General features: G+C 44.0%; 1 protein-coding gene across 5 annotated transcripts in view; it reads right to left on the minus strand.

Annotated features, from left to right (window-relative positions):
• Positions 1-14,718, minus strand: part of SPATA6 (spermatogenesis associated 6) — a 59,657-nt gene extending 44,939 nt beyond the window's left edge. For 4 of the 5 annotated variants that reach the window (XR_016442477.1, XM_090048341.1, XM_090048339.1 and 1 more), the window contains exons 1-5: positions 14,578-14,718; positions 8,261-8,398; positions 4,693-4,741; positions 4,161-4,202; positions 2,944-3,068 (exon numbers count right to left, since the gene is read on the minus strand). Coding sequence is in view for 4 of the 5 variants with exons in the window: in XM_090048341.1 (XP_089904467.1) it covers positions 2,944-3,068; positions 4,161-4,202; positions 4,693-4,741; positions 8,261-8,398; positions 14,578-14,625 (402 nt within the window). In the remaining variant the exon portion in view is untranslated. Of the gene's footprint in view, positions 1-2,943; positions 3,069-4,160; positions 4,203-4,692; positions 4,742-8,260; positions 8,399-12,801; positions 12,931-14,577 lie in introns of those variants that run through there. The other variant, XM_090048340.1, reaches the window with a different exon arrangement.
• Between the last annotated feature and the right edge of the window lie 10,341 nt (positions 14,719-25,059).

Here is a 25,059-nt window from a genome sequence, read left to right on the forward strand (position 1 = left end):
AATATTGAAGTCAAAAGCACAAGCAACAAAAATGCCAAATGTGTTTCGCTGTGACAATTAACAGAGCCCTGAAAGATGGCATATTCAACCTAGTGGTTAATTTTACTGAAAAAGTCAAACCATGGGGTATAAACACATCTTAAAGCTGACCTTCTTTAATCAGCACTCATTTTTATTATCAAATGAATTATCAACTGTCATCTGCAGTTTAAAAAGGAACAAATTAGAACTACTATATCCACTATGAAAAGGAACAGCAGAGCACCTACTGTTCATACGAGACCAACAATTATGACAGAACCTTTAGAAGTTTGTAGATAATATGATATAAAACTGTTCCTCAATTAACAGGGAAACAGTTACTGGGGAGGAACTAGAATGTACATGCTTCAGAAACATTTGAGAGAGACAAAAATCCACAACTCCATTGCTCTACTTGCACTACTCCATCACTGATTTGATGGTGCTAGTTATTACGCCTCTCTGTGCCAATCAATAACCCAGCTGTAAAACATTAACCACGCTACAGAGCGCAGGAACAAATATACGCTTGGACCAGCTTCAAAAGGGGAGGGGGAGCTGGTTCTTGGGAGTATGCAGCAACTTGTCATACTTTAATTGCTAGATGTGTACTAGCCTGTAGGAACAAATGAACTTAATCGCCTCAGTTTTAACCCTGGATGGAGCAGAGTTAAAGCTGCAGAGAATATGCTACATTTATATAGCTACAAGCTCCTGCCCACCTGACTGTTCTTGCGCTGCTTATGCTGATGTATGGTCTGGAGCATCAGCTCCCCATCCCCTTTTAAAACCTCTCTAACCATAGGTTTGTCCATGCCCAAATGTGATTAAAGCTCGTGAATACTGTGAAAGATGAAAGATGGACAAAGCATCAAGTAGTATATACAGAAACTGTCAGCAGAAAATTAAAAATTAAAGATAAGAATTTTTTTTAAAAAAGGAGAAGGAAATCAGGGGGAGCAAAAGGTCCCAAGATCCCATAATGATGCTCTCATGAAAGATATTGGAACTGGGGCAGGAAGAGGAGATACGATGCGCACAACCTATTAATGTCACACAAGTACTGCACAACCAGGGAGGAAAGCAAGGTACACAGCAAGTCACCACCAGCCTAGATTAAACATACTATGAGGGAGAAGAATTGCACAGAAATATTTTGAAGAGCCAGCAAAAGCCTCAGCAGGGAAACACTAGACCAGCAGAGTTAACTCTAGGAAGGCCTTGTAGGCTTACTGGGTCTGTAAGCTGCATCAAATAGCCAGGAACAGTGCCCGGTTTCTGGAGGAGTTCTGATCCTCTCGATTTCGGATGCTTTCCAACTGGCAGATAGCAGTGCTAATCAGACACTGCCTGTCACTGCCAATCTGAACCCCAGAACTGCAGCCTTACTTCTCCTACTTTTAGTTTTAATGAAAAGAAAAAAAAATTGGAAATCAAAATGCTGTCATAGCACAGCTGTCAGTCACCTTAGCTGGCTGTAGAAATTGCTTTTTTATGGGAAAGACAATTGACTAAAATGGAAACAACATGGGTGGCTTGGGTTCTTAAGGCTTTGTTTTACATTTTATCTCTTGTGATAGTATTTGTGTGCAGTGCTTGCTGTCCATTATATAATCTGTGCATTGAATTGTTACTTAAACACACTCTTGGTCCAGTTGTGGGTTGGTTACAGAGAGACTTCCACAACAGCACCGAGTGATGTTCTTTGGTACAAGAGAAACATGAGAAAGAGACGTACTTTCTTGGATTTTAACTAACCCAAATAAAAGGCTCATTTAAACCAAGCTCATTCAAATACAACTAATTATCTAACTAACCCCATCTCTGCAACTCAGTTCATTCAAAAGAAGGTACTGAATTAAGACCTCTAATTGCAACTGACAGGACAATTTCCAGGTTGCCCTTATGTGAGGCCTAGTGTACCAGCTGCAAGCCATGCATGACCTTTAATCATCATTTAATGACAAAATCCAGTGGTGACTGACAGGGAACAACTGAGCCCACATCATTTTGACCCCAGCGTTCTGTCCACCCATCCTGGAAAAAACACAAGTCCCTAAGACTTTGTTTTTTGAAGCTGCTTCCAGGATTTTCCAACTCCCTTCTGAAAATCATTTCCCTCAAACATTTACCAAGATATAAGCCAAGACCAAATTCATTTTAATTTAGCGTACATTTAAGCTCACATTTCCAAAAGATCAATGCTAATTCATTCTGTTAATGTTATCAGTTAACCCTCAATTGCTTTTGTGAAAGCTCAAACAAGGCAAAGTTTCTAAGACAGCGTGCCCAGGTGATGGGAGAACCAAATCTATAACAAAGCGCACGGAAAAGTACGGTAAGTGGGGAGGAGAGCTATGGACTGAGATCGGACAGTTACTTAGTTTACCAGGAGTAATGCTGAGTGATGTAGCTGTGATGCTTCCAGGAAATATGCAAGAGGCAAAGACTCTTGTGGGTAATATCTTTTAGACCAACTGCATGGTTAGGATAGACAGGTTTTTCAATGCAATGCATTCTTCTTCAGGTCCAAGGAAGCAGCATCTTGTCTAAGTTTATCCCAGCCATGCAGTTAGTTCAATAAAAGGCACTACCAAGAAAAATCTTTAGTTCACTTGTACACCTTTTTGGTACCAAATCTATCCCTCCCCTCAGTGAGTGGGGGAGACAGATACATGGGTTATAGTAACCTAACATGAAACCAACCTAGATACTATCTTGTTTGCATTATACAAGTATAGTTTGCATGTTCAGTTAAAAATAACACTCCCAGCAGATAGGGTACATCTTCACCAAAGTTCAGCCTGGGATTACAACTTGCCATTTCAGGGGTGAATGATTTGTCAAAAGCAATCATTTTTGGTTTGATGCTGTTCCTGTGTAGCACAGTGTATTGTAAATACAATATACAGATGCACTCACTGTAAAGCTAAAGGACCTCTTCATTAAAATCTCACGATCTGAACCATGGTGTCCACGAGTAACCTTAGGATCAGGAAACAGGAAATCTCTTGTATTTTCTTCATAAGTTGCTAGAATTTCTCCAACTAAAAAAAGGAAAATATACATATATTTAATTGGAAAGCAGAGCAGGTTGTGCTAAACAGACACACATGATTTACCAACATCAGTGAATTTCATACATAAACATAAGTAGCTATATATTACAGAAGATTTGTGCCTATGGATCAGAAATGTGTGCAGCTGCTAGAAAAGAATTTAGGTAGGATCTAAAGCTGTACTTAAAGATGCTCAAAAGATCCTCTCCTGTAACTTTTTTTTTTTGAAGGAAGAAAAATTCCACAAGGAATATCATGAGAACTTTCACAATGTTGTGGATGGATGAAAGCTTTTAGGTGAAGTGATTTCATTCCAGGGGTTCTGAGATACTTTGCCAGAGGTTATACATCTCAGCACAAACTGACTGCAGTAAAACAAAAATCCACACTCAGTTTATTTCTTTGTGTAAATATCCTGGTGAATCATTCGAGAGAAGCAAATATTTCCTTGGAACTACTAAGGACCTGTAACTGTGGGTACTTTTAATACCAGAGTTCCCAAATGAGTCCTCCTTCAAACTTGACTTTATTTCCAATAAAATGCAGATTTACATTATTCATGGGAACACTTGAATTTCATTAAGATAGATTTTTTATAATCGCACAAACCAATAACAGAAGTATGACAAATCACTATTTATTATCTTCACATCTCCCTAGAGACCTGTAATATTTATAGCGAGCATAAGAGTTTTCCCAGTGGTCACCATTAAAATAAAAGAAGAAAGTGTCATTCTGAGAACAGGATTATGCACTTTGAAACTTCACAGGCAGACACTTTGCAAGTGAATGTTGATGCCTTTAATAAGTGCACATTGATGGTTTAAAGTTTATTTTCAATTTCTAAAGTATTATCACTTTTGTAAGCCTGAGTACAGTACATTTCAATATTCAGCTTTAATTCTCTTCCAGAGATGAGATCCTCTTGATCTATTAACATTTTATTTTCAGAGGACTATTTATTGAAGAGCTTTTTACATTGTTTGTATGCTGAAAAAAATGATTCTGCTGTAATGGGCTACATCCTCATGGAAATTCACCTATTAAACTGCATAATTTATGAAGGGACTAATACAATACCTGGAGGAACAAGCTGTATTAGTTCAAGTACTGCAGTGTCAACTGGAAAAGAGGGAAAACAGTTTTTTCATAAGTTAAAAAAATAAATGATAATTAGAGGTCACTTTCATATGCAAAATACAAGAGACGTCATCCCCTGATTTAACTACCTCAACACTGTACATACTTACAAAGAAAAGAGCAGTTTTGATGTACCTATAATAACAACAGCAGGATTATAACCACTCTGTACAAATATATAAATCTAGATTAACATAGTTGTATGACCAAAGTACAAGTTATTATTAGGCCAGGCTTACAATAAACAAACTAGAATTGCATAAAAAAGATCATTAAATCTGCTAGAAGTTTTTCCTAGGCTCACATGTGAATTATCATTTTGAATAAGTACTAACTTAATAATCACACATGTAGGTAGTGAGAACATTTTTCCTCTTCTCTGTCTAGCACAACTTTAGATCTTTAGGCTCCATATGACTGGTATTGGCCACTAAAAGCTGAAATACAGCATAAAAAACAAAGCAAAACTTACGTTCAAGTAGCTCAACAAGGTCTCCAGGATCAACAACATCAGTAAATACCTGAAACAGACATGGAAAGAGAAAAAAAAAAAATTCTCATCAAACACTTTCATTACCAAATGAACACCTCTTTCCCAACAAAAAAACCTGTTTAGTTTACTTTCCCCTGGATTGTTGCACAGTTCTGTTCCCCACGGGAAGGTAGGGAGGGGAAGGAAATGAAATTATAACCTGCCACCAAGGCAAATAATTCATTTCTTGGAAAGACAGCGCCTGGATCATCTGATATTTAGCCATTTCAGCTAGGGACAGCCATTACATATAAACCGGTTTAAGAGATCAGAAACTGGTTTCAACCAGTAACAGACGTAAGTTCGGTGTATATCAACCAGCTTCAGAATGACTGAAACTGGTTTAAGATAAACCTGACTGAATGTAGTACCAGACTTAACTGATTTGGGTCAAACCGGTTTATGCAATGTCTGTCCCAGACCTCTTCCTGGTTAAAGTTAAACACAGTCACCCAGCATCCTAGATGCTTTGCAGCTCTGAGCTGAGCTCTCTGTTAAAGAGCAGGGCTGGCCCTGCCCTCTGCTCCCTAGCCCAAGCTCCAGCATAGACTGAAGGCTGAGCAGGGTCTGCCTGGATTCCCCCTACCCCACCCTTCCCATGCTGCTTGCTGCTCAAGCAGGGAATCCCAGCTGCCTCCCTCCCATCTCCTACAGCATGGACCCCAACCCCACCTACCCTAGGCATGTGGTATGCTAATTTTGTGTGTGTGTGTGTGTGTGTGTGCGTGTGTGTGTGTCCGTCCAATTTCTCTGGAACAGGACAAAGGCAGACAGGACAGTGTCAACTTAGGGCTTTTTGGAACTAATCAACTGGTAATGTCCCTAGTCAGCTGGTAATGTTCCTCCATCCTTCCTTGGAAAAAGCTGTTTAAAAGGAATTTGAATTTATGAAAGAGGCTTTTGTTTTGTCGATGGGCTGATAAATGCTGCATTATCAGCTCTCTGCTGGCTCCCTCGCCTGTCAGGTTTGCAGACAGTATGAAAAAAGCAGGGAGAGGGAGATTGAAAAGCTCAGTATCATCAACAAATGCATGCATTGAACACGCTCCACCTTTGCCTCAGCGTGCTAGTTGGGGGCTGGGGGCTGGCAACACTCTACCAATCAGCAGTGGGGGCTGAAGCAGTAGTGATGTAGATGAAGTAAAGGCACCCTCCACCAATCAGCGGTGAGGGGCGGAGCCACCATGAAATGCCTGAGAAATGGGCTCTGAGCACTGTAAGTGGACTGCAAAAAACCTGTTATCGTGCCACAACTCAGGCAGGTCCCTATAAACCTGCCCTGAGTTGGTCTAACTTTAAGCCACCTAACATGTGCTTAAAACTAGTTTCAGGTAATGGACAATCTAGGGGTTAACAGCTCCAGAAGCTGCCTAAAATGAATGCGTTACAAGGCCATTAGATGCTTGAAAATTATGTTCTCTATTGTCGTTTTCTTCTTTCCATTTGGATAATGTTGATATTTTTCTGGCACTGAACTGAAAATAACAAGGCACGTTTCCATTACATTCATGTTTGTGCACAATTATTACTGATCTGGTTAGCACTGCTCTGAGAACAGTAGTCATTTATCATCTACCACTGCAAAGCCAAAAAAGAGAGGTTCTTTACATCATGTTCATAGGTCCTGCAAAAAACAATGATTTTGGGATTATCACAGGGAGATCCAGAGGGGAGGAAGTGGTACAGTGGCATCCTCAGCTTCTGGACCACCTTGCAGGAAGAGTAGCCAGGGACCATTTTTTTAAGTCCCCAAAGGTAAGAATCTCCCTCCCACTTCCCTCCACCTTCATGCTTAATGGCATGTCCCCTCCCCAGCTGTCCCTGTCTGAGTCAGAAGCAGTGGGAGCTCCAGAGCCACTCCTGCCCCATTCCAGCTGGGCTGGACTGGAAGCTAAGTTCAGGCTGGAACAAGGGCAGCAGCAGGTGTCCAGTCCCCCAAGCACTCCTTGCCAGCCTAGGAGCAGGCTCAGGCTGGGGGAAACACACCCATTGCTACTGCTGTTATTCGCTGAGCCTGGCTCCCTGCACAGCTGATCTGGAATGGGACAGGACTGGCTCAAGAGCTCCCACAGCCTCGGGCTCAGCCAGGGAACGTGGCAACAGGTGGGCACTGGGGGAGTGTGGGAGATGCTGCTGAGTACAGTCGAGTGGTGGGAGGTGCTGGGATACTTACACAATTCACCTGATTCAGGAACTTAAAAATAGTCTCTGGCTGCTGCTCCAACAGTGTGGCTGCCCACCCCAGTGAGGGAAGGGATAGCTGAGAATAGGAGTGATGCCACAGCCACCGCTGAAGCATCAATTGCTACTCCCACATCCGCATTTACAAAATCCTGGATCCCAGGGAGATTGTAGAGGACAGATTCCAAAGGAACAACTCCACTAAAGTGTGACCATTGTCAAATGTGTCACACTTAAACTACAGACAGTGCTCAGTTTCAGAATCCTGAGCACAAAAGGTACAAAATCTTGCAGTGAGATTTTTTTTTAAACCCACACCACGTAATCAGAGAGAAAACCATTTTTTTCCCCCCACAAAAAGTGGCATTAGAGACACAACAGGTACCACTCTTTCCTCTGATTCAGTAGAGAATCAAGGGCCTCTGTATGATGTTAAGTGCGTTATACTGCTGGTAGTACCAAACTTTTGACAAATAGAGTATTCAGCACTTCCTGCCCTAAATTGTCTTGTTGTGTGTTTGTGCACTGTTAAGTAGCTGCTCTGTTGCACTCAGCTATTCATTGGTGGGTGAAATTATCCTTCTAGATGCCTTACCTACATCACAAGGGTGTTGTTGAGGCTTAGTCAGTCAGTCTTTGAAAGTGCTTTGGGATACTTGGATGAAAAGCACTACAGAGTGCAAAGTATTGTTATTCATAAGTAGTCAAGAAACTGAATCATATTTGTAAAACACAGCATTTCATTATTCCTCTGGTACTAACAATGAAGCTAGTTGGGACACAGAATAAGTAATAGGCAACTGTAAATTACAAGGTTATAGTGCCATCAAAAGGACTCTAGGTACAAACCATGAAAAACCAGCTCAAATGGAGAAAGATGTCACTGCAAAGCCTGAGCTGAACAATATGTTGTCGCTGAAGATTATTTTAAAACTCAACCCACGCTATTTTTTTAATGTAATTCTCCCTATTTCTTACTATTCTTTTCTATCCTTGACCTAATTTTTAGAAAAAGTCACAGTTCTTTCCAAATAATGTGAAAGGCTATTCATAAAAGGACAAAAACCTCCAAAAAAAAAAAAAAATCACATGTTCTAACTGGGTGCTCACAAATTTATTTTTAAATGACTGCATTTAAAATGCAGACATGAATGCCTATTATGTTGAAAAGAGACAGGAATTAGAGATGGACCCGGTCATTTTCAGTGTGATCATCTGCGCTTGGGGATACTGTGGGTTTTTTTGTTTTGTTTTTTTTTGTTTTTGTTTTTTTACACACACACACATGCACGCGCGCACACATGTGCCTATAATGGTATCATCTCACCTTTTCGAATTCTAGTTTCTCTTCAAAGAAGAGCGGAAATGCTGCAGGGACACATTGAGTCTTTTTGTACTGGCCAAATACACAGATACTGAGATAGAGTCGTCCTTTGTCTTTCAGCAACACTCCAGGGCAAGTTATCTGAAAGAACATATTCATTAAACAAACTGAGCTTCCGCAATAGAATTAATGGTTACACATCAGACAAAAATGGAACGGACTAAAGTGAATGTAACTGTTTGCCAGAAACCAAATGTTAACAAATTTAAGTGAAAAAAGCACTCCTTTTCTAAAGCTTTTCTAGTTGTACTTAATAGTGAGAGGCAGATATTTACAAGTTTAAGTATTCAGGGCGACAGTCCCCCCTGGGTTTAGCAGATAGCACCATTAACATCAGCGGGAGTGGAATATGACATCTCAGTACCTGGGACTCATTTTAGAATGTCTATTTGTGTTCACAGTCCACATCATTTAACCACTATAAGGTCACAATGGGGGCGGACGGTGGGAAGAAACAGACTATTCCAACTTTTCTCTGAGCCTAATCTGCATAAAATGAACTGTTCCAAACAGGAGATTTTACCACACTTTCGACTCCCCTATGAAATAAGAACTTTCATTTCTACCTAGGAGAACTTTTACAATCTTTTCTCCTATGCCTGAAGAAGGGTGTCTGTGCCCAAAAGCTTGCAAATAAAGAAGTTATTTTGCAGATATCTAGTTGGTCTAATAAAAATATCACCTCTACCACAAATTCTGATTCCTCCAGACTACATGCAAGGCCACTGAAGCTTATATCAAGAGCCAAAAGCTGCCCAAGGACTCCTAAAATGTGGCTTCTCTGCAGAGGGGATGGAGCTGATGAACTGGATGTGTTTATTGCTTATGAGCATTTATTCTGCACAACAAGAAAGCTGCATTTTAGCATGGGTGTACATCTATGTAAAAGTATACAGAAATAAGGTGTAACTTTAGAACTCCTGGTCAGCTGCCAATACATTTCCCGGTGTTGCAAAGTTTGGATATTGAAGGGGGACTGGACTTCTCGGTATGGCGCTGTCCTTGGATGTTCCCGATAAGTGAGCCCGCAGCCCGGCATTCTCACATTTTCTCTCTAGGGTTAGTTCTCTGCTTTGCAGCTACCTGGTAACTTTTTCAGGCTTTACTATACCCCTCTAACCTCAGCCGTTCTTTTGCCGCAAGGACGCATGCAGACCTCCCCACTGCCATATGCTATTTTAGCAAGTTGCATGGTCCTGCTCTGTGACCAGCTGGAGAATTCCCAGTCACCTTTCACTTAGGTTTATGCTGCTCTTATATTATCACAGTATTATAAATATAAGGTTCCCTCTTCTAACATATGCTTGCAAGAGGAGCAGTGTTCAGGCTGTCAATTGGCAGTTACAGGGGAGTAGGAGCACAATGATGGGAATTGAGAGAGGTCGGTTTGCTAAATTCCTGTTCTCAGCTGAACATTTTGCATGAGAAATCCCTGCTGAACCTGAGGCAAGAGCCCATACATATCACAGAAATAACGTTTTTCACTGGAGCTGTCTGTTTCTTTATGGAAGCGAAATCTGAAAGCTTTGTGGAATCTACTGGGGACAAATGACCTAACCAAGGTCCATTCGCAAACATTATACACAGAAAAGGTTTCCTTCACCAAATGAACTGCGGCTTCAGTTCCGGATTAAAGGCATCAGATTAGCAGCTCCCTGAATTAAAGCAGACCAACCGAATGCTAAACATCCCTCATGATATTAATTTCTGAGCCTAAATATGAGCACTAGAGAGAATTCACCCTTTATAACTGCTTGGAACCTGAGGCTGCGTCCAGACAAGTGTGGACATGCATTTTCCCAGGGACAAGTAGCAGCAGCACGCTTTGTACTGCTGCTATGTCTCCCACGGGAATGCCCATGCCACGCACTCTGGCACCCAGCACCTTGCCCCAGGTGGGATAGGGAAGGTGCCCCAGGTGGGGTAGGGAAGCAGCCTTACCTGGGGCCCTGGAAGCATCAAGGAGCTGCAGCCACAGCACTCTTGCAGCTGGGAGCCTGGCTTTGGGTGGCATGCACTGCTGCCGCATGCACCACTCTGCTTTTTTCTCACATGGGATTTTTTTAACGTTGGGATCTTCTGGGATCAAGAAAATCCCCCATGCTGCAAGGTAGCAGCGTGGAAAACACCTGCGTGTGCAATGTGTGGCACCACCCCATACTACACATCGGCACTCATCTAGACATAACCTAATGGTACATTATCTGAACTACAAGCCAAAAACCCATGATGTCTACTCTCAAAGCTTTGATGGGCTATTCTTTACATTTTGGGGCACTTCACAAATGCTATTAAATAAGGTCTTTATCTCAAGGGGAAGCAACTAACACTTACACAATTTATGGATAAATAAATGAGAGGTCAGACTAATATTGCTGAGGGCAAAACTGGGAATAGGATCCAAGCCTCACCTACTTTACCTGACTCCTTGCAGAAGAAGCAACGTTCTCCTGAAAGGAGGGTTCTGGTTTGGCAGCAGGCAGCATATGGTGTAAGTTTGTGCTGTTGCTGCCTTGGAGATGAACTGAGAGCTTTGTTTACCAGCACTGCATGGATCTTAAAGCCACATCTTTATGCCAATTTGGTTACATTCAAGAAAGCTTCAATTATGCCTATCATCTTATTTAATAATTTCCATAGAGTATCAAGCATAGAATTTAGCAGCTACATTCAAGCCCCTCTTTGATGGCAAACAGTTCAGGCCGGGGAATTAGTTACTCTTAAATTTTAAATGCAATGTACATGACTGTTAATGCTGCCTGAAAACACATAAAGTAAGGGTGGTGACTGTACTCTCCTTACACTGATCTGACAACTGACCTGAAAGGTACTGCAGTTAAGGTATTAAGCTAGTTCACTCTCGGGAGCCACTCTTAATCTTTACAGACATTACTAAAAAGGTAGAAATTTATGGTAGCGCTGGACTTGTGATGCAACTAAAGTTCAATCAAAAATTGCGGCCTACCAACTTTGCTTCATTTAAGGAAACAATTTTTAGATGAATACTTCCATCATCAAGGGGCTTCAATCCTTAAGGATAACACCTTTAAGGTTGCAGCAGGTTTACTCAAATAATTCCACATGTGAGAGTCTGAAAATGTCAAGTACCTACTCACCACTAAAACTGGAAGATAGCTGTGTCAAGAATGACCAATACTATTCCCTGCACAGAAACTGAATATTCATTTCCGATATGGTCCAGTCCTTATAGCTGCAAAACTAGGCTCCCAAGTTTGGATGGAATACAGACACATGCAGTGTTACTTTCCCTAACCAGTAGTTACCACTGCTCCAGCAATTCAAATGTGCTGCTCTTGCTTCACTGCTACCTAGAGCAATGGTGTCCAGTCTTTTCATCCCATGGACCAGATCCAACTGCACAGGGCGAGCCAAGTCCAGGCCCAATTTGGCCACATGGGGCTTAGAAATTTGGCAATGGGGCAGATGCATCAGTGTTAACAGCCACTGCTCCCCCACTACCAAGTTTCCTGACCTGTCGGGAGACTTGTGGGCCAGATGACATGGCTCTGCAGGCTGGATTTGGCCTACAGGCCAGGGGGTTGAATTGTCAGCTGCAGCAGTGAAATGCAGACTAGTGTGAACTGCAGTCTGATGCATGTTGAGAAAGCTAAAAGCAGAAGCAGTAAAGACAAGCACTAAAAATACACAGAAAACAGCCTTGAATTAAATGCTCAGAGTTCATTCAGTTTAAATTAAAAAGAAGGATAAACAAAAAATAGATCTGCAATTAAGGACAAGGACAAAGGAACAAATCACAGCAAGTTAAAACAGGGTGGGGACTTAAGCCTGGTCTGTACTTAAGCCAGGAGCGTCAAACTCACCTTGTGCTGAGCTAAATCCAGATCTGGATCTGGCATGGGGTGGCAACAAGGGGTCACAGGTCAGGCAGGTGCTCACCATGGTGGAAGTGGTGGTAAGCAAAGTGGCCACATAGCAATTGAGGGCTGCCCTTACTCACCCCCAACCCTGATGATGGCCGTGTTCACTAGTGCACCCCAGATTCAATGGCAGGCTAGGTCCATCACTAGCCATGTCCTCCAAATTCCCTGGTCCACCAGTAGCCCAGTAGTGGCACAACAACAAGATACAAACTGGTCATGAATACATTAAGGTTGGACCTTTACAGATCTCTGAACTCAGAGGAATGAAGTCCTAAAACAACCTTCCAAAAGAAATAACAGAGGGAAGAAACCAAACTGCTCTCAAGAGGGAGATAGATACAATTATGAAAGGGATCATACAGGCATACAGCTGGAGGGGGCATCCTAGGCCAGCATATCCAGGTCTTTGCATGCACAGGCAACCATAAATCCAAGAGTTCCCCCAAGTCACCACTCTAAATGCTCTCACACAACTACAGGGCAATACCAGGAACACCAAGAACCCTTCAGCATGCCATAGGTAAAAGGAGGGAGTGTAAAGGCCACTGCAAAGACAGAGAAGCAATTGGTTAATATACTTGCAGAAGATGCGAGTATGATGACCATCCTCCATACTACAGAGAAAGTCAAAAACACCTCAGTGGTCTTTTCCAACCTGACCGAAGGGAGGAAATTCCTTCCTGCACCACATTTGGCCACTGACAAATGACCTGGCTGCCTCCATTAGCTGGGGATGGGACGCAACGACGCAAGTCCCACATTCTTAGAAGGTGCATTCAGAGCTGAAACCAAGGAAGAAAATAAAATAATTCCTCTGCACTGTGATATGAACAGCGGGTAGAGTAGTAAATGCCCCACATTTTTAGCAATTCAAGATCAGTTGAGTGCACAAGACCTTCCTCTTGCAGCAGCAGCCAAGAAAACCTGGCATAGGAACAGGAACAGAGAATACTTTCCATCAGCTGAAGAGGACGGGGGGGGGGGAGGTGGGGCTCCATATTTGTCAGACGTACTAGGTGGCCAGGTGGCTGTCCTTGGACAGAAAAGAGACACTGATAGACCTGCCAGTACTTTCCCTGTCCTTCAAATCATACCAGGTGCATGCTCACAGGATGGCTTCAGAGCAAACATGCAAACTTTGGCTTTACGAATAACGGGGAATACCAGCTTAGTTTCACAAGTTCAAGCTGTCATATAACTGCATCTTCTCCTCTTACGAGGCACCTGCGGTTCTGATTTGTGCAAGGAACATTTTGGCCCCGTTTGCTCAATATAACCTAAAGTTCAAAAGGGTTACAGAGTCAGGTAACAGCTCCATGGCCACTTTGCCACCAGGCACAGCATCTGAAAAGAACTAAACATTAAGGGTGTGGGCAGCAGAAAGACTGCTCCTAAAATAAACCTGAATGCTATCCTTGGTCTTTACAGGTGGGATCCTATGATTCCTCCATAATATCTCAGTTAATTCAGAGTAGTCACTGGGAAAATAATGTTAAATCTAATCTCATGTACCCCTCCATCCTTGCAGCTTAAAAACACAAAGCCTCACGTTGCACATAATCATCTGTGTCATGGCCCCTTCAGTTGATTAAGTAGGAACATTTCTACTCGCAGGGCAGCTGAGAGCCATCCCTACCGGACCTAGGGTATAGAAAAGGTGGTGCCATCTCAGCTCCTTCAACCTGCTTAAAACCCATCCTCTAACCCCCAGAAAAATGTCCCTGCAAAGGGGAGGATAAGAAACATGGTGCAAAAGTTACCATGCTGGAGGAACATAAGAATTGCCACCGACTGGGTCAGACCATAGGTCCGCACTGCCCAGTCTCCGGTCGCACAAGGGCAGGCAGGAAGGGCCAGGATCTGCGCACCATGTTGCGCCTCTTGCACCTGCAGCCTCCGGCACTTCACGGCCAGAACTGCAGCACCCACATTTTTCACTCCATGTGCCTGACGGGTGCTGCCAGGTCCCTGCAGGGACAGCATCCAGCCAATGGGCCCGATCCGGCTGCGGGAGGTTGCGCGGCCCAATCCTGCGGCATCTGCTGGGGGCCGGGGCAGGGCAGAGGGGCCCCAAGCTGGACGGGCGCAGCACCATCCTGGTCCCAGGGCAGATACCCAAGGCGGGGCAGGGCAGCCACAATCTGGACGTGGGAACAGCTGTTCCCCAATCCCAATTCCGGGGGGGGGGGGGGGGAGGAGCAAAGCATCATGGAAGAGGTAGAGCATCCCAATGGGGGGGGTGAGGGGAGGGGCAGAGCACCCCGCCCTTGGGGCCTCCCGCTTCCCGCCTCGCCGCAGGGGCCCGGGGAGGATGCAGCGAGTGGCGGCGGGGGCCGAGCCGCGCCCGCACACACGCACCTTGCGCGGCTCCACTCGCACGCCGCAGCTCAGCGCCTTCCGCGGCATCGGGCCCGGCCCGGCCTCAGGCCTCGGCGCGTTGCCGCGGCAACCGGGACGCTTCCGGGCGCGGGGGCGGGCCTACGGGAGGCCGTGCATGCGCAGTGCCCAGAGCCCACCCCGGAGACGGTGGGGCGCATGCGCAGTACCCAGCCCCGCGCTGGAGACCGTGGGGGCGCGTGCGCTGTGTCCAGTTCCGCCACGCTGGAAACCGTGGGGCGCGTGCGCAGAGGGGAGGGCTGGGTTGTAGCGGACTAAACTCCGGTCCCCAGCACAGCCTCAAAGGGCGGGTTGTGTCTGCAGTGCAAAGCTGAGCCGAGCCATGCTAGGCTGGGGATGCTGCACCACACGCGTGTGGGCTAAATCCAGACCAGGGAGCCATGCCACCTGCCCCATGGGTCAGGACATTTGGTAGTGGGTGGTTCACAAGGACGCCTCGGCCCCATCGCTAAATTTCCACGCCACAGGTGGCCGAATCGGGGCAGGGAGCATACCCGGCAGGTCCCAGGGCCTTCGACGCCTTCCTGACCCTGTCTGCGCCCGCCTGCCTCTTGCCGGCGATCACGGCCACCCCCCAAGCAGCCCTCACTCAGGTTCCTGCCCGGCTCTGCCACCGATGGCCGTCACCCGCATTGACTTCCCCGGGCGTCTTGTTCAACAAATTCCTCGGGAAAGGTCGAGGCGATATCATCTTGCTGCAAACTAGCGTCAGGGTGCGGCCTCGTCGTGTTTCAGCAGTTGTTTCAGGCAGACATCCTTTGGGTGAATGTGATGTCTTTTATTAGCCTACATCCTTAGACCAACACGGCTGCAAACAATACCCTTAGTCACACTGCAGCAATTATTTAAGCCAGACAAGGTTCTTCGGTTCAGTCTGGTATCTTTTATTAGCCTATATCCTTCGACTAACACAGCTACAAACTAAACCCCTGGAGCAGTTGTTTAAAGCATTTCTTTTTGTTACTTTCTGCTGAAGCAACCAGGGATTTTCCCTGTTGTCATCGTCCTGCTACAGCACGCGGTAACTTCCAAGCATCAGACAGTGGCGTCCATCTCCAAACTCACTCGCTATAAATCTATGAATTACATATTCATGGGTGACTGGTGCCTCGCAAGTCTGGGGGCACACCAGATCACTGATTGCAGGGGGCCCTCAACTGCTAATTGCCAACCAGGGGGGTCCCCCCATGGCCAATCACTGACAGGGGGAGGGAGTCGTCCAGTGGCAAAACCAGAAGTGCATTTTCATCGGCACTTCCAATTTTGCGGCTGGCGCTTCCAGGAGGTGCAAGGCCGATCTCGGGGTGCATGTGCATGCGTCGCCAATGTCCGTAGTATTAGAGCAAAATAGGGATCTCAATTAAATTTCAGATGGATAGCATCTAGGGTGACCATCACAGAAGACATTCTGGTTTTCTGCTACTCCGTCCTCTATTGAGAAACTCGACGCCTTTATGTCCTCTGTTTTTCTCTTCAAGAGGGAGAGGGGCTGCTTGAAGAGAAAAATAGAGGACATAAAGGTGCTGGGTTTCATATGAATAGAGAACGGAGGACAACTGGACTGTCCTGTATGATGGCCACTCTAAGAGCACCTAAGGCACCACTGAGCAGTTTTGACTCAATCGGACAGAGTGCATTGGGTGCCTCTACAAACCACTTAATTACTTTAACTTAACAGTTCTGAACACTGAATGTCTCTATTATTTTTTAACTCTGGGAAGCTGCAAGTGGGTGCAATGGATTCTCAAGTGTTGTGGGTCTGCAATCCAAAATTAATGTAATCATTTTTTAAGACACCAGAATGTTGAACATTACTTGCCAATATATTTTTAAAAAACATAAAGATATTCAGCCAGTTCTTGCTATCTTTCATGCTTTATGATTAAGAAATTACTGAAAACATAATAAAATGGTCAGTATCATTTTTAGTAAAGTGACATAAAGGCTGCTTTCACTGGTTTTCTCCACTACAGACACTGTATTATTGTGCCTAGGTATAAACACAGACAAGAGAGGGGTTTTTTTTTTCAGTTGGTAGAGTTGCATCATCTTCCTGAACAATATATGCTACGTTAGCAGAATCCTTATTTCATCTGTATCTCTGTGTTCACGCCAGGGTTTTTTTTTCCAGTATAGTTATATTGCCTATGGGGTATAATGTTTGCACCACTGGATGATATACCTATCCCAGCAAAACGTTATAGCGTAGTTCTGGCCTTAGCCAACAAACCAGAGAGTGAATGAGGCACCTGCATCCCTGTAAAGCAAAATCCCTAATATCTGAGCTGAAGAGCTAAGTGCTGTAACAGATGTTAATCCCCTAAATCATAGACAAACCAAGAGCTTACATTTGGATAACCATTCATTAATATGCTTGCAATGTCTAGGGTTCAGATTCAGAAAGAAAGAATCTTCTCAAGATACACAGATTCACATGGCACCAGTACCTGTAATAATTAGTTGCCTATATGCAGGTACCCTTCAAAAACACACCTGTTTCATAGTTTCTAGGGTCGGAAGCGACCTGAGTAGATTATCTAGTCCAACCCCCTGCCATGGCAGGAAAGATTAGTGGGGTCAAACAACCCCAGCAAGATGTTCATCCAACCTCCTCTTAAACACCCCCAAGGTAGGAGCCTGCACCACTTCTCTTGGAAGTTGGTTCCAGATCCTAGCCACCCTGACTGTGAAGTCGCACCTCCTGATATCCAACCTAAACCTACCCTCTGCCAGCTTGTGACCGTTATTCCTGGTCACTCCTGGCAGTGCTCGGGGGAACAGGGACTTCCCCAGTGCCTGCTGGTCCGCCCTGACTAGTTTATAACAGGCCACAAGATCCCCCCTCGGCCTTCTCTTTTGGAGGCTGAACAGGTTCAGGTCCCATAGCCTCTCCTCATAGGGCCTGCCCTGTTGTCCCCTGATCATATGAGTGGCCTCCTCAGGACCCTCTCCATGTTGTCCACATCCCTCCTGAAGTGCGGCACCCAGAACTGGACGCAGTACTCCCTCTGCGGCCTGACCAGTGCCGGATAGAGGGGGAGGATCACCTCCCTGGACCTGCTTGAGATGCATCTGTGGATGCACGACAAGGTGCGGTTGGCCTTCCTGACCGCGTCCCCACACTGCCGGCCCATGTTCATCTTGGAGTCAGTGATGACCCCCAGATCCTTTTCCACCTCCGTGCTGACAAGAGGGGAGTTCCCCAACCTGTAGGTATGGTGCCAGTAGTTCCTCCCCAGGTGCAGCACCTTGCACTTGTCTGGGTTCAAACCCATCCTATTCTTGTCTGCCCACCTTTGTAACCTGCCTGGGTCTGATTGTAGCCTGTTGCATCCGTCCAACGTGCCCACGTCCCCCCACATCTTAGTGTCATCAGCAAATTTGAACAGGGTGCTTTGTACCCCCTCGTCCAAATCACTGATGAAGATGTTGAACAGTGCGGGCCCGAGGACCGAGCCCTGGGGGACCCCACTGCCCACGTCCTTCCAGGTTGAGAAGGACCCATCCACTACCACCCTCTGGGTGCGGCCCTCCAGCCAGTTGGCGACCCGTTTGACTCTGTGGGTGTCTACACCACAGCCCCCCAGTTTCTTAATGAGAACAGGGTGAGAGACTGTGTCAAAAGCCTTCCGGAAGTCCAGGAAGACGATGTCCACTGCTCCCCCTGCGTCTAATGATCTGGTGATCTGATCGTAAAAAGCCACCAGGTTGGTCTGACAGGACCTGCCACTGATGAACCCGTGTTGGCTGCCCCTAAGCATGCAGTCCCCTGCTGGCCCCTCCTGGGTGTGTGCCAGCATAATTTTCTCGAACAGCTTGCCTAGGATCGAGGTAAGACTAACCGGCCTATAGTTTCCCCGGTCCTCCTTCCTGCCTTTTTTGAAGATGGGGACCACGTTGGCCCTCTGCCAGTCCTCCGGTACCTCTCCAGAGCACCACGAGTGCTTGTACAGCCGTGCCAGGGGACTTGCAATGACCTCGGCCAGTTCCTCTAGAACTCTAGGGTGGAGATCATCCGGGCCGGCTGACTTGAATACGTCCAACCCCTCCAGAAGCTCCCTAACTAAATCCTCGCTAACCCGTGGCCCAGGTGTGCCTGCCCCGGGGCCCGAGGGGGGCCCAGCAGGGAGGTGGCTGTTCTGGTCCCTACTTAGGAAGACGGAGGCAAAGAAATCATTAAACATGTTAGCTTTGCCGTCTGGTGTGACGACCAAGTTTCCCATCATGTCCTGCAAGGGCCCCAAATTACCTGGGACCTTCTTTTTACCCCCCTATGTATTTAAAAAAGGACTTCTTATTGTCCTTAATCTGGGAAGCCAGTCCCAGTTCCATCTCTGCCTTGGCCTTCCTGACTACCCCCCTACATCCCCGAGCAACTACAGAATCGTCCTCCCTGGTGATGACCCCTTCTTTCCATTGGGTGTAAGCCTCCTTTTTAGCAAGGAGGCTTGTTGTCTTAGGTGGACTAAATACATGAAGGCAAGTAAGAGACTCAGATCCCATGATAGTTACAGTTGTATAAACACCCAAGAGTAAGAAATGCCACGCAATGACGTCACAGAAATGGCATTATATTTGTGATGAAAATGTGATTTCCATGTGTAGTGCTCTGAAACAGAAGAACTTAACCCTTAAAAAGGGTTTAAGCTGCAGGGTAGATCGATAACCAGATATTATAGCTATGGGCTTAATTTATTTAACCCAGGGAGGGCCTGTGGGCTAAGGAAGGGTTATGCACTAACCCATAATCACTCAGTAGAAGACCAGCCAGTCCCAGACCCACTGGAAAGTCCACCCTCGAGCAAATCTGAACTTCACAGGACCCTGTGAGGCAATGCTTCTGCAGAAGCAATTTTCTTTTTCATTCACCTAGGCTGGAGAGGTGACAGCCCTTTGGATCTTGTCATGATCTAGATCATAATTTAGTCCTGGACCCTTATGCAAACTCAAGCAACTATGATAGATGGATTTTAAGCAAGAGAGGAGAAATTCCCAATTTCAGCACTAATACAGGAGCAATTTGCAAAACTGGTGACCAAAGCTTTGAGAAATACAATGTATTTTAATGCATTCAGATTATAACATGATATAAAGTTTCCCTGCTGTGAAAGTGCCCCTTCAGTTCTGAATTCCTTTGCTTCTGCAGACGTAAATCTTTCCTTGGCATTACTTACATGCTGTTTTATGTAGCTGAATAAAAATGTATGGGTGGTTGCCTTGCATAATATTAATTATTTGCAATCGGCTCCATCTAAAAGACCAAAAAAGTCAATATACCTCCTCGTACCATTTTCCATATACATAAAATGTAAAGAGAAAGGGAAAGTCCTACTAGCCATGAAGTAAGTGGAAGAACTCCAGTTCCCACTGGTGTACGTCAGAAGTTACGACGAAAAGGAGAGACGTTGCATGAGTGTGAGAAAACCTGAGGAGACTCATGACCACCATATTCTCTTCAAGAGAAGCAGAGTCAGGTCCCAAGCCTCTGATGTGCTCACATTTGCTACAGGATGCTCACTTGGACTCGCTGTCAAGAGTTTAGAGGCTCCAGAAACAGCAGATGAGAAGAGCAGGGGACCAGAAAAATCACATACATAAAGGAGCAAATGATCATATGATCAGATTTGTGTGAATACCCCAGATTAGAAAGAAGCAGAGTAGATGGCATCAAAAACCAAAGCTCCCTTCATCCAGTTATTTTGCATTTCCTTTGTAGATTCTTCACTTTGATAAGAAGAAGCAAAGGAACAGACTCAATTCTCCATTAGTTGCCAACCGCTGGAGTTACGTACTCCTGAGCACAGTGATTGCAAAGCTGGTATAGAAACCCATGTTGGTAGTATGTTATATGCACTTGGGGTAATAACAGCATTTAAGGGAATGGAGAAACCAGCTCATTTTTTTCTGTTTCTCCACGATAGGGTTTATGCGGGGGAGGAGGGAGGAGAGGGGTGTATATAGGGAGAGGCAGGGATGAAGAATCTCAGAAGCCATTTCTACCCATGTTAGGGCTTTTTCAAATGACAAAGTAGAACAGAAGTACCAGTGCCCCTTAAACTACTTAAGCTACAGCTTAAGGCATTACAATATAAGGGGCCTCTAAATAAGAAAAAAACCCAACCTGACTCAATATCAAGCTTTATAATAATTAGTTGGTAAATAAAGGAGATATGGGAAAATGACTCTCTAAATATGGACATTTTCATTTTAATATGATAAAAATATATATGACTCGACAGTTATTATTCATATTGAGTTCATAAATTTGTTTTATGTTAGATTGTATTTTTTCTTTGTGCCTTCGCCTTTGTATATATGCAAATGTAAAGCTTTCATTTTTATATTTTCAGTGTCCTTTCTGTGAAAATAATAAAGTATTATTTTTATCGTATGGGGCCTCTTAAGCTGGACATGGTTCAGGGCCTCAGCATATCATAATCCGGCACTGAGAAGCACCTCAGCAACACTGCAAACCAGACCTCTTGCCTGTGGATATTATCACTGAGAGTAGTTGTTTTAGCTAATAATCATGAAGAATTCATTGAAGGCTTCCAGCGAGATAAGGACCACAAAAATTATTAGGTGTGGAAACGCGTCCACCTGACGACAAAACGAAAAAAATGTTGTACTGTTTTACTTGCGAGAGGGAAAGAAGATGAGGTCATATAAATCAGGTATAAAAGATACTCAGTGCAATATCGATAATCAGATGCTTCTATTGATGGGTTCAACAGATGCCTCCGATGAAATTCAAAAGGCAACACATTTAGAACTGATGGAAGAAAGCACTTTATGTAGACAGAGCTTGTGAAATTTACTGCCACAAGTTGTTATTAAGGCAGAGGATTAAGGTCTAAATGCATATGCAAGAATACATGTACTTACTATAAAAAAGTGTTCCCAGGCTGCAAGATGAGTCCTTGAGCTAGTAAGAAAATTCTCCATAATCATCTTAATGCATGATTGCTAAGGATTAGCATCAGACGTTTCTGGAACTGGCAACAGTAAGAAGAGTTAATTCAGCTGTTCTGACTATCTATGCCCATGACAGACTTCTTCTATCTCCTAATTCATCTTCATATCAGCTATCTATCTATCAATACTCCATATCCCATATGTACAAGATTGTTTAGTTCAGGAGAGCACTGAGGGGAAAAAAGCTAAAACTAAACTATTCCAGCATTTTTTTGGAACAAAGCAGAGAGAAACACGAGAGAGTCTAAGTAAGAGCAAGTGAACTGCATTATCCAAGACAGCAGTATAACCAGAAAGGTAGAACAACAGATTATTGATGAGGTTCGAGGACAGAGATTACCTAGCAATGTTAGAGGAAGCTTCACAAAATGTATTTTCATATAATCTTTCTCCTTTAAAGCAGGTGGAAAAAGCTGTTCACAAGTTAGTGTTCATTAATATCCATTGCTTCCCATGGAGGCCACAGTCATTTTATCAATTCCATCTCCATGCTGTATATTACATTTATCTTGCACCTCCTCTACGTACAGAGATGCAGCTGGGCAAAGCTATTAGGTTTCAAAATTGACTTACTGTACCTTATAATTGTTGTGGGCAAAAGTCTGCATGGACCTTATCTCTCAATTCTACATAAGCACTATCCTCATCTCTCATTCCCTTCAACGGTCATGCTATCGCTAGGTAGAGAGCCTTCTCCTGGGCACCTGCTGCCTCCTGGAGCAATCTAGCTTTTTTAGGTCATAGCTGCTAGGGAGTATAGATAATATTTAATTATTCCTCTCACATTATCTTATGCTTATTTCCTTCACCTGAAAAGGCATGTAAACCTGGCAAGGTGAGACAATAAGCCCCAGATGTTTGGAAAAGCACGTAAGATTTAAAAACATTTTTTTTTGGTTATTTTGCTAGTTCTACATCACCAGTCCATTAATAAACATTATTCTCAATGGTGCTGATCCTACAAATACTGATAGCAATGTTTACTACTGACTGCCACGGTTGGTGTTTGCCAAAATAGAGTTTAGTAGGATAAACAGGTTACAGTTGTGATTTTAAAAAAGAAAAAAAGTCACTTCCCGGGTCTCTCGGTTTTTTTTTCTTGGTTTGGTCCTATTAAGCTATTGTTCAGATCAGAAAGGAAAAACAACACTGCCGGCAGAACGCTGGAGGAAAAGGTCTGGTGCTGAGCGGTTTTACTAATCAGTATTGTGACGTGCAATTGCAGTCATACTAATCAATCCACATTCATCCTGCATGTAATTTTGGTGAAGTCAACCATAAACATTTGCAAACAGGACATATATTACATTGTCATAAAAATGAACATATGCATGATTAGTTTTATTCCTCTGAAAAGTTGCATCAGTGTCCTTTAATCAATTTAAAACAGGTGACACTTTTCTGTATGCGTTCCCTTAAAAAATTTCTCCTAGGCATTGAAGTGACACAAGCAAAGTTTAAGGCTGAAACAATTCTTGAAACCAAGTTTTAAACCCCTGAAAATAGGGGTTTATAATGGAAATGCTGATAGACCCTCAACAATAGCGTTGTGAATGGTGCTGCTATAATTAATGATACTTCAGAAAGATTTATGGTCCTTAGACAGAGATAAAACAGAAATATCATTGCTTCTTTGCCTCCCATCATTTTATCCTCTATGAAATTTTATGTGAAATAAGTCAAATGAAAAATGTAAGCTCTTAATCTTTTCCCAGAGTCCTGTCTCTCACTTGATGAACACTTCTGTAGAATAAATTAGACCGTTTTATTTCTTATGTATGTACCACTTGAAAAGCAAAGAAAAGAACATTGTCGGGCCTGCAAAGTAACTCCAGATGATGGTGGTGGAAGAACTAGAAAGTAACATCCTCTGTTGTCAAGTAGAATTTCATTTTTATTTCATCCCAAAGCCAATGATCCTGACGGTGCAATAATTCAATGCAATTGTCTGCAGAGAGTATAAAAGGGTGTTATTCTTTTAGCACGTAAAGTGCTGGACTGTGAAGTACAGTATTTAAGAGTCTTAACTAAAGAAAAGTTTGCAGTGATATCTCTGGCCATACAAAACAGTAGCTCAGTGGCCAGACAGGCAAACTAGGAGAAGTGACTTGATTATGATGTGCAAGCACCTTCATGGAGAGAAAAATACTAGGTACTAATGCTTTCCTTAATCTAACACTGAAAGGTACAATAATAATCAGTGGTTGGAAACTGAAGCCAGACGAATTTAACTTAGAAACTCGGAGCAAAATTTTAACAGTCAGGGTGTTTAACCAATGGAGGAAACAACCAAGGGTAAGAGTGGATCCTCCAACTGTTAAATACTTTAGATCAAGACTGGATTGTTTTCTAGGATTATGCTTTAGCCGACCACAAACTATTTTTTAGTCCAACACAAGTTACTAGGTTTGCTACAAAGGTGGCCATGTAAAATCTAATGACTTGTGATATCCAAACAGTCAGAGTACCCTAGTTACAGGGGAGTCCACAGTCCTGAGTTAGATTCCCTACATGCCCTGTAGGATGCAAGGGGAAATTAGGTGCCTAAGAAAAAAAGCTAATACCCTAAACCGCCTGTACTGGCCAGCAGAAAAATGCTGAAGATAAGCTTATATCTCCAGGATGCCACCTGTCTCCAGAACCTGAATACTTCACAGCCCAGAATAGCCCCTTCTACTTACAGTGCTTTCTTTAAATAACTGAAGAGAGCACATTTGAATGATACTATTTCCTACTGAATATCCCATGGGGTAAGGACTGTAATCAGGTGTCCCCACTCCCAGGTGAGTGCTCATACCACTAGGTTATATTGCTATGCTCAATTTCTCTCTCTGGACCAACACAGATGTAATTAGTCCATGCAAAGTAAAACTGCTTCAGGAGCATAGAATAAAAGCACACCTTATCATCAGCACAAAATATAGCCAATAGCTTGGTCATTAGGGCCCTTTTCTGGGAGGTGATGTGGTTTCAGGTCTCTATAGGTGGAGAAAGGAGGGGATGGATAAACAAGAGCACTCCCACCTCCTCAGGTGCTTTGTGTGGAGCCCGGTATATGTGATGTGCTCTAAAAATGCCTAGCAGATTGAACCCCATCAGCATGATGGAGGAACACCTGGTTTGTGAACCCCAGTGGGAATAGGTGTGAAAAATACCAAGATGCATAACACTGCCAGGACTGACTGGAATTTAGGCAAATCCAGAAATAGAAACGTAGTGGCAAAAACATAAGCCACAATAGATTGTCAAGTTTAGGCAACACCTGCCTAAGGCTTTGAGGGTCTACATTTTGGAGGTAGGCACCTAAAGTGGCAGTTCAGTACTTAAATACAAACTCAGCCCGCGACACGTGTGTATATACTCCGCAGTAACTGAAATTACTGTGCAGGACGGATGCAGGTCTACACATGCATGCCTGTACTGCACAGCAAATGTGGTGACTTACCTTGACCTGCATTATGCAGGTAT

The sequence above is a fragment of the Crocodylus siamensis genome, chromosome 5, assembly GCF_052110815.1.
Source record: "Crocodylus siamensis isolate JL-2025a chromosome 5, ASM5211081v1, whole genome shotgun sequence".
NCBI lineage: Eukaryota > Metazoa > Chordata > Crocodylia > Crocodylidae > Crocodylus > Crocodylus siamensis.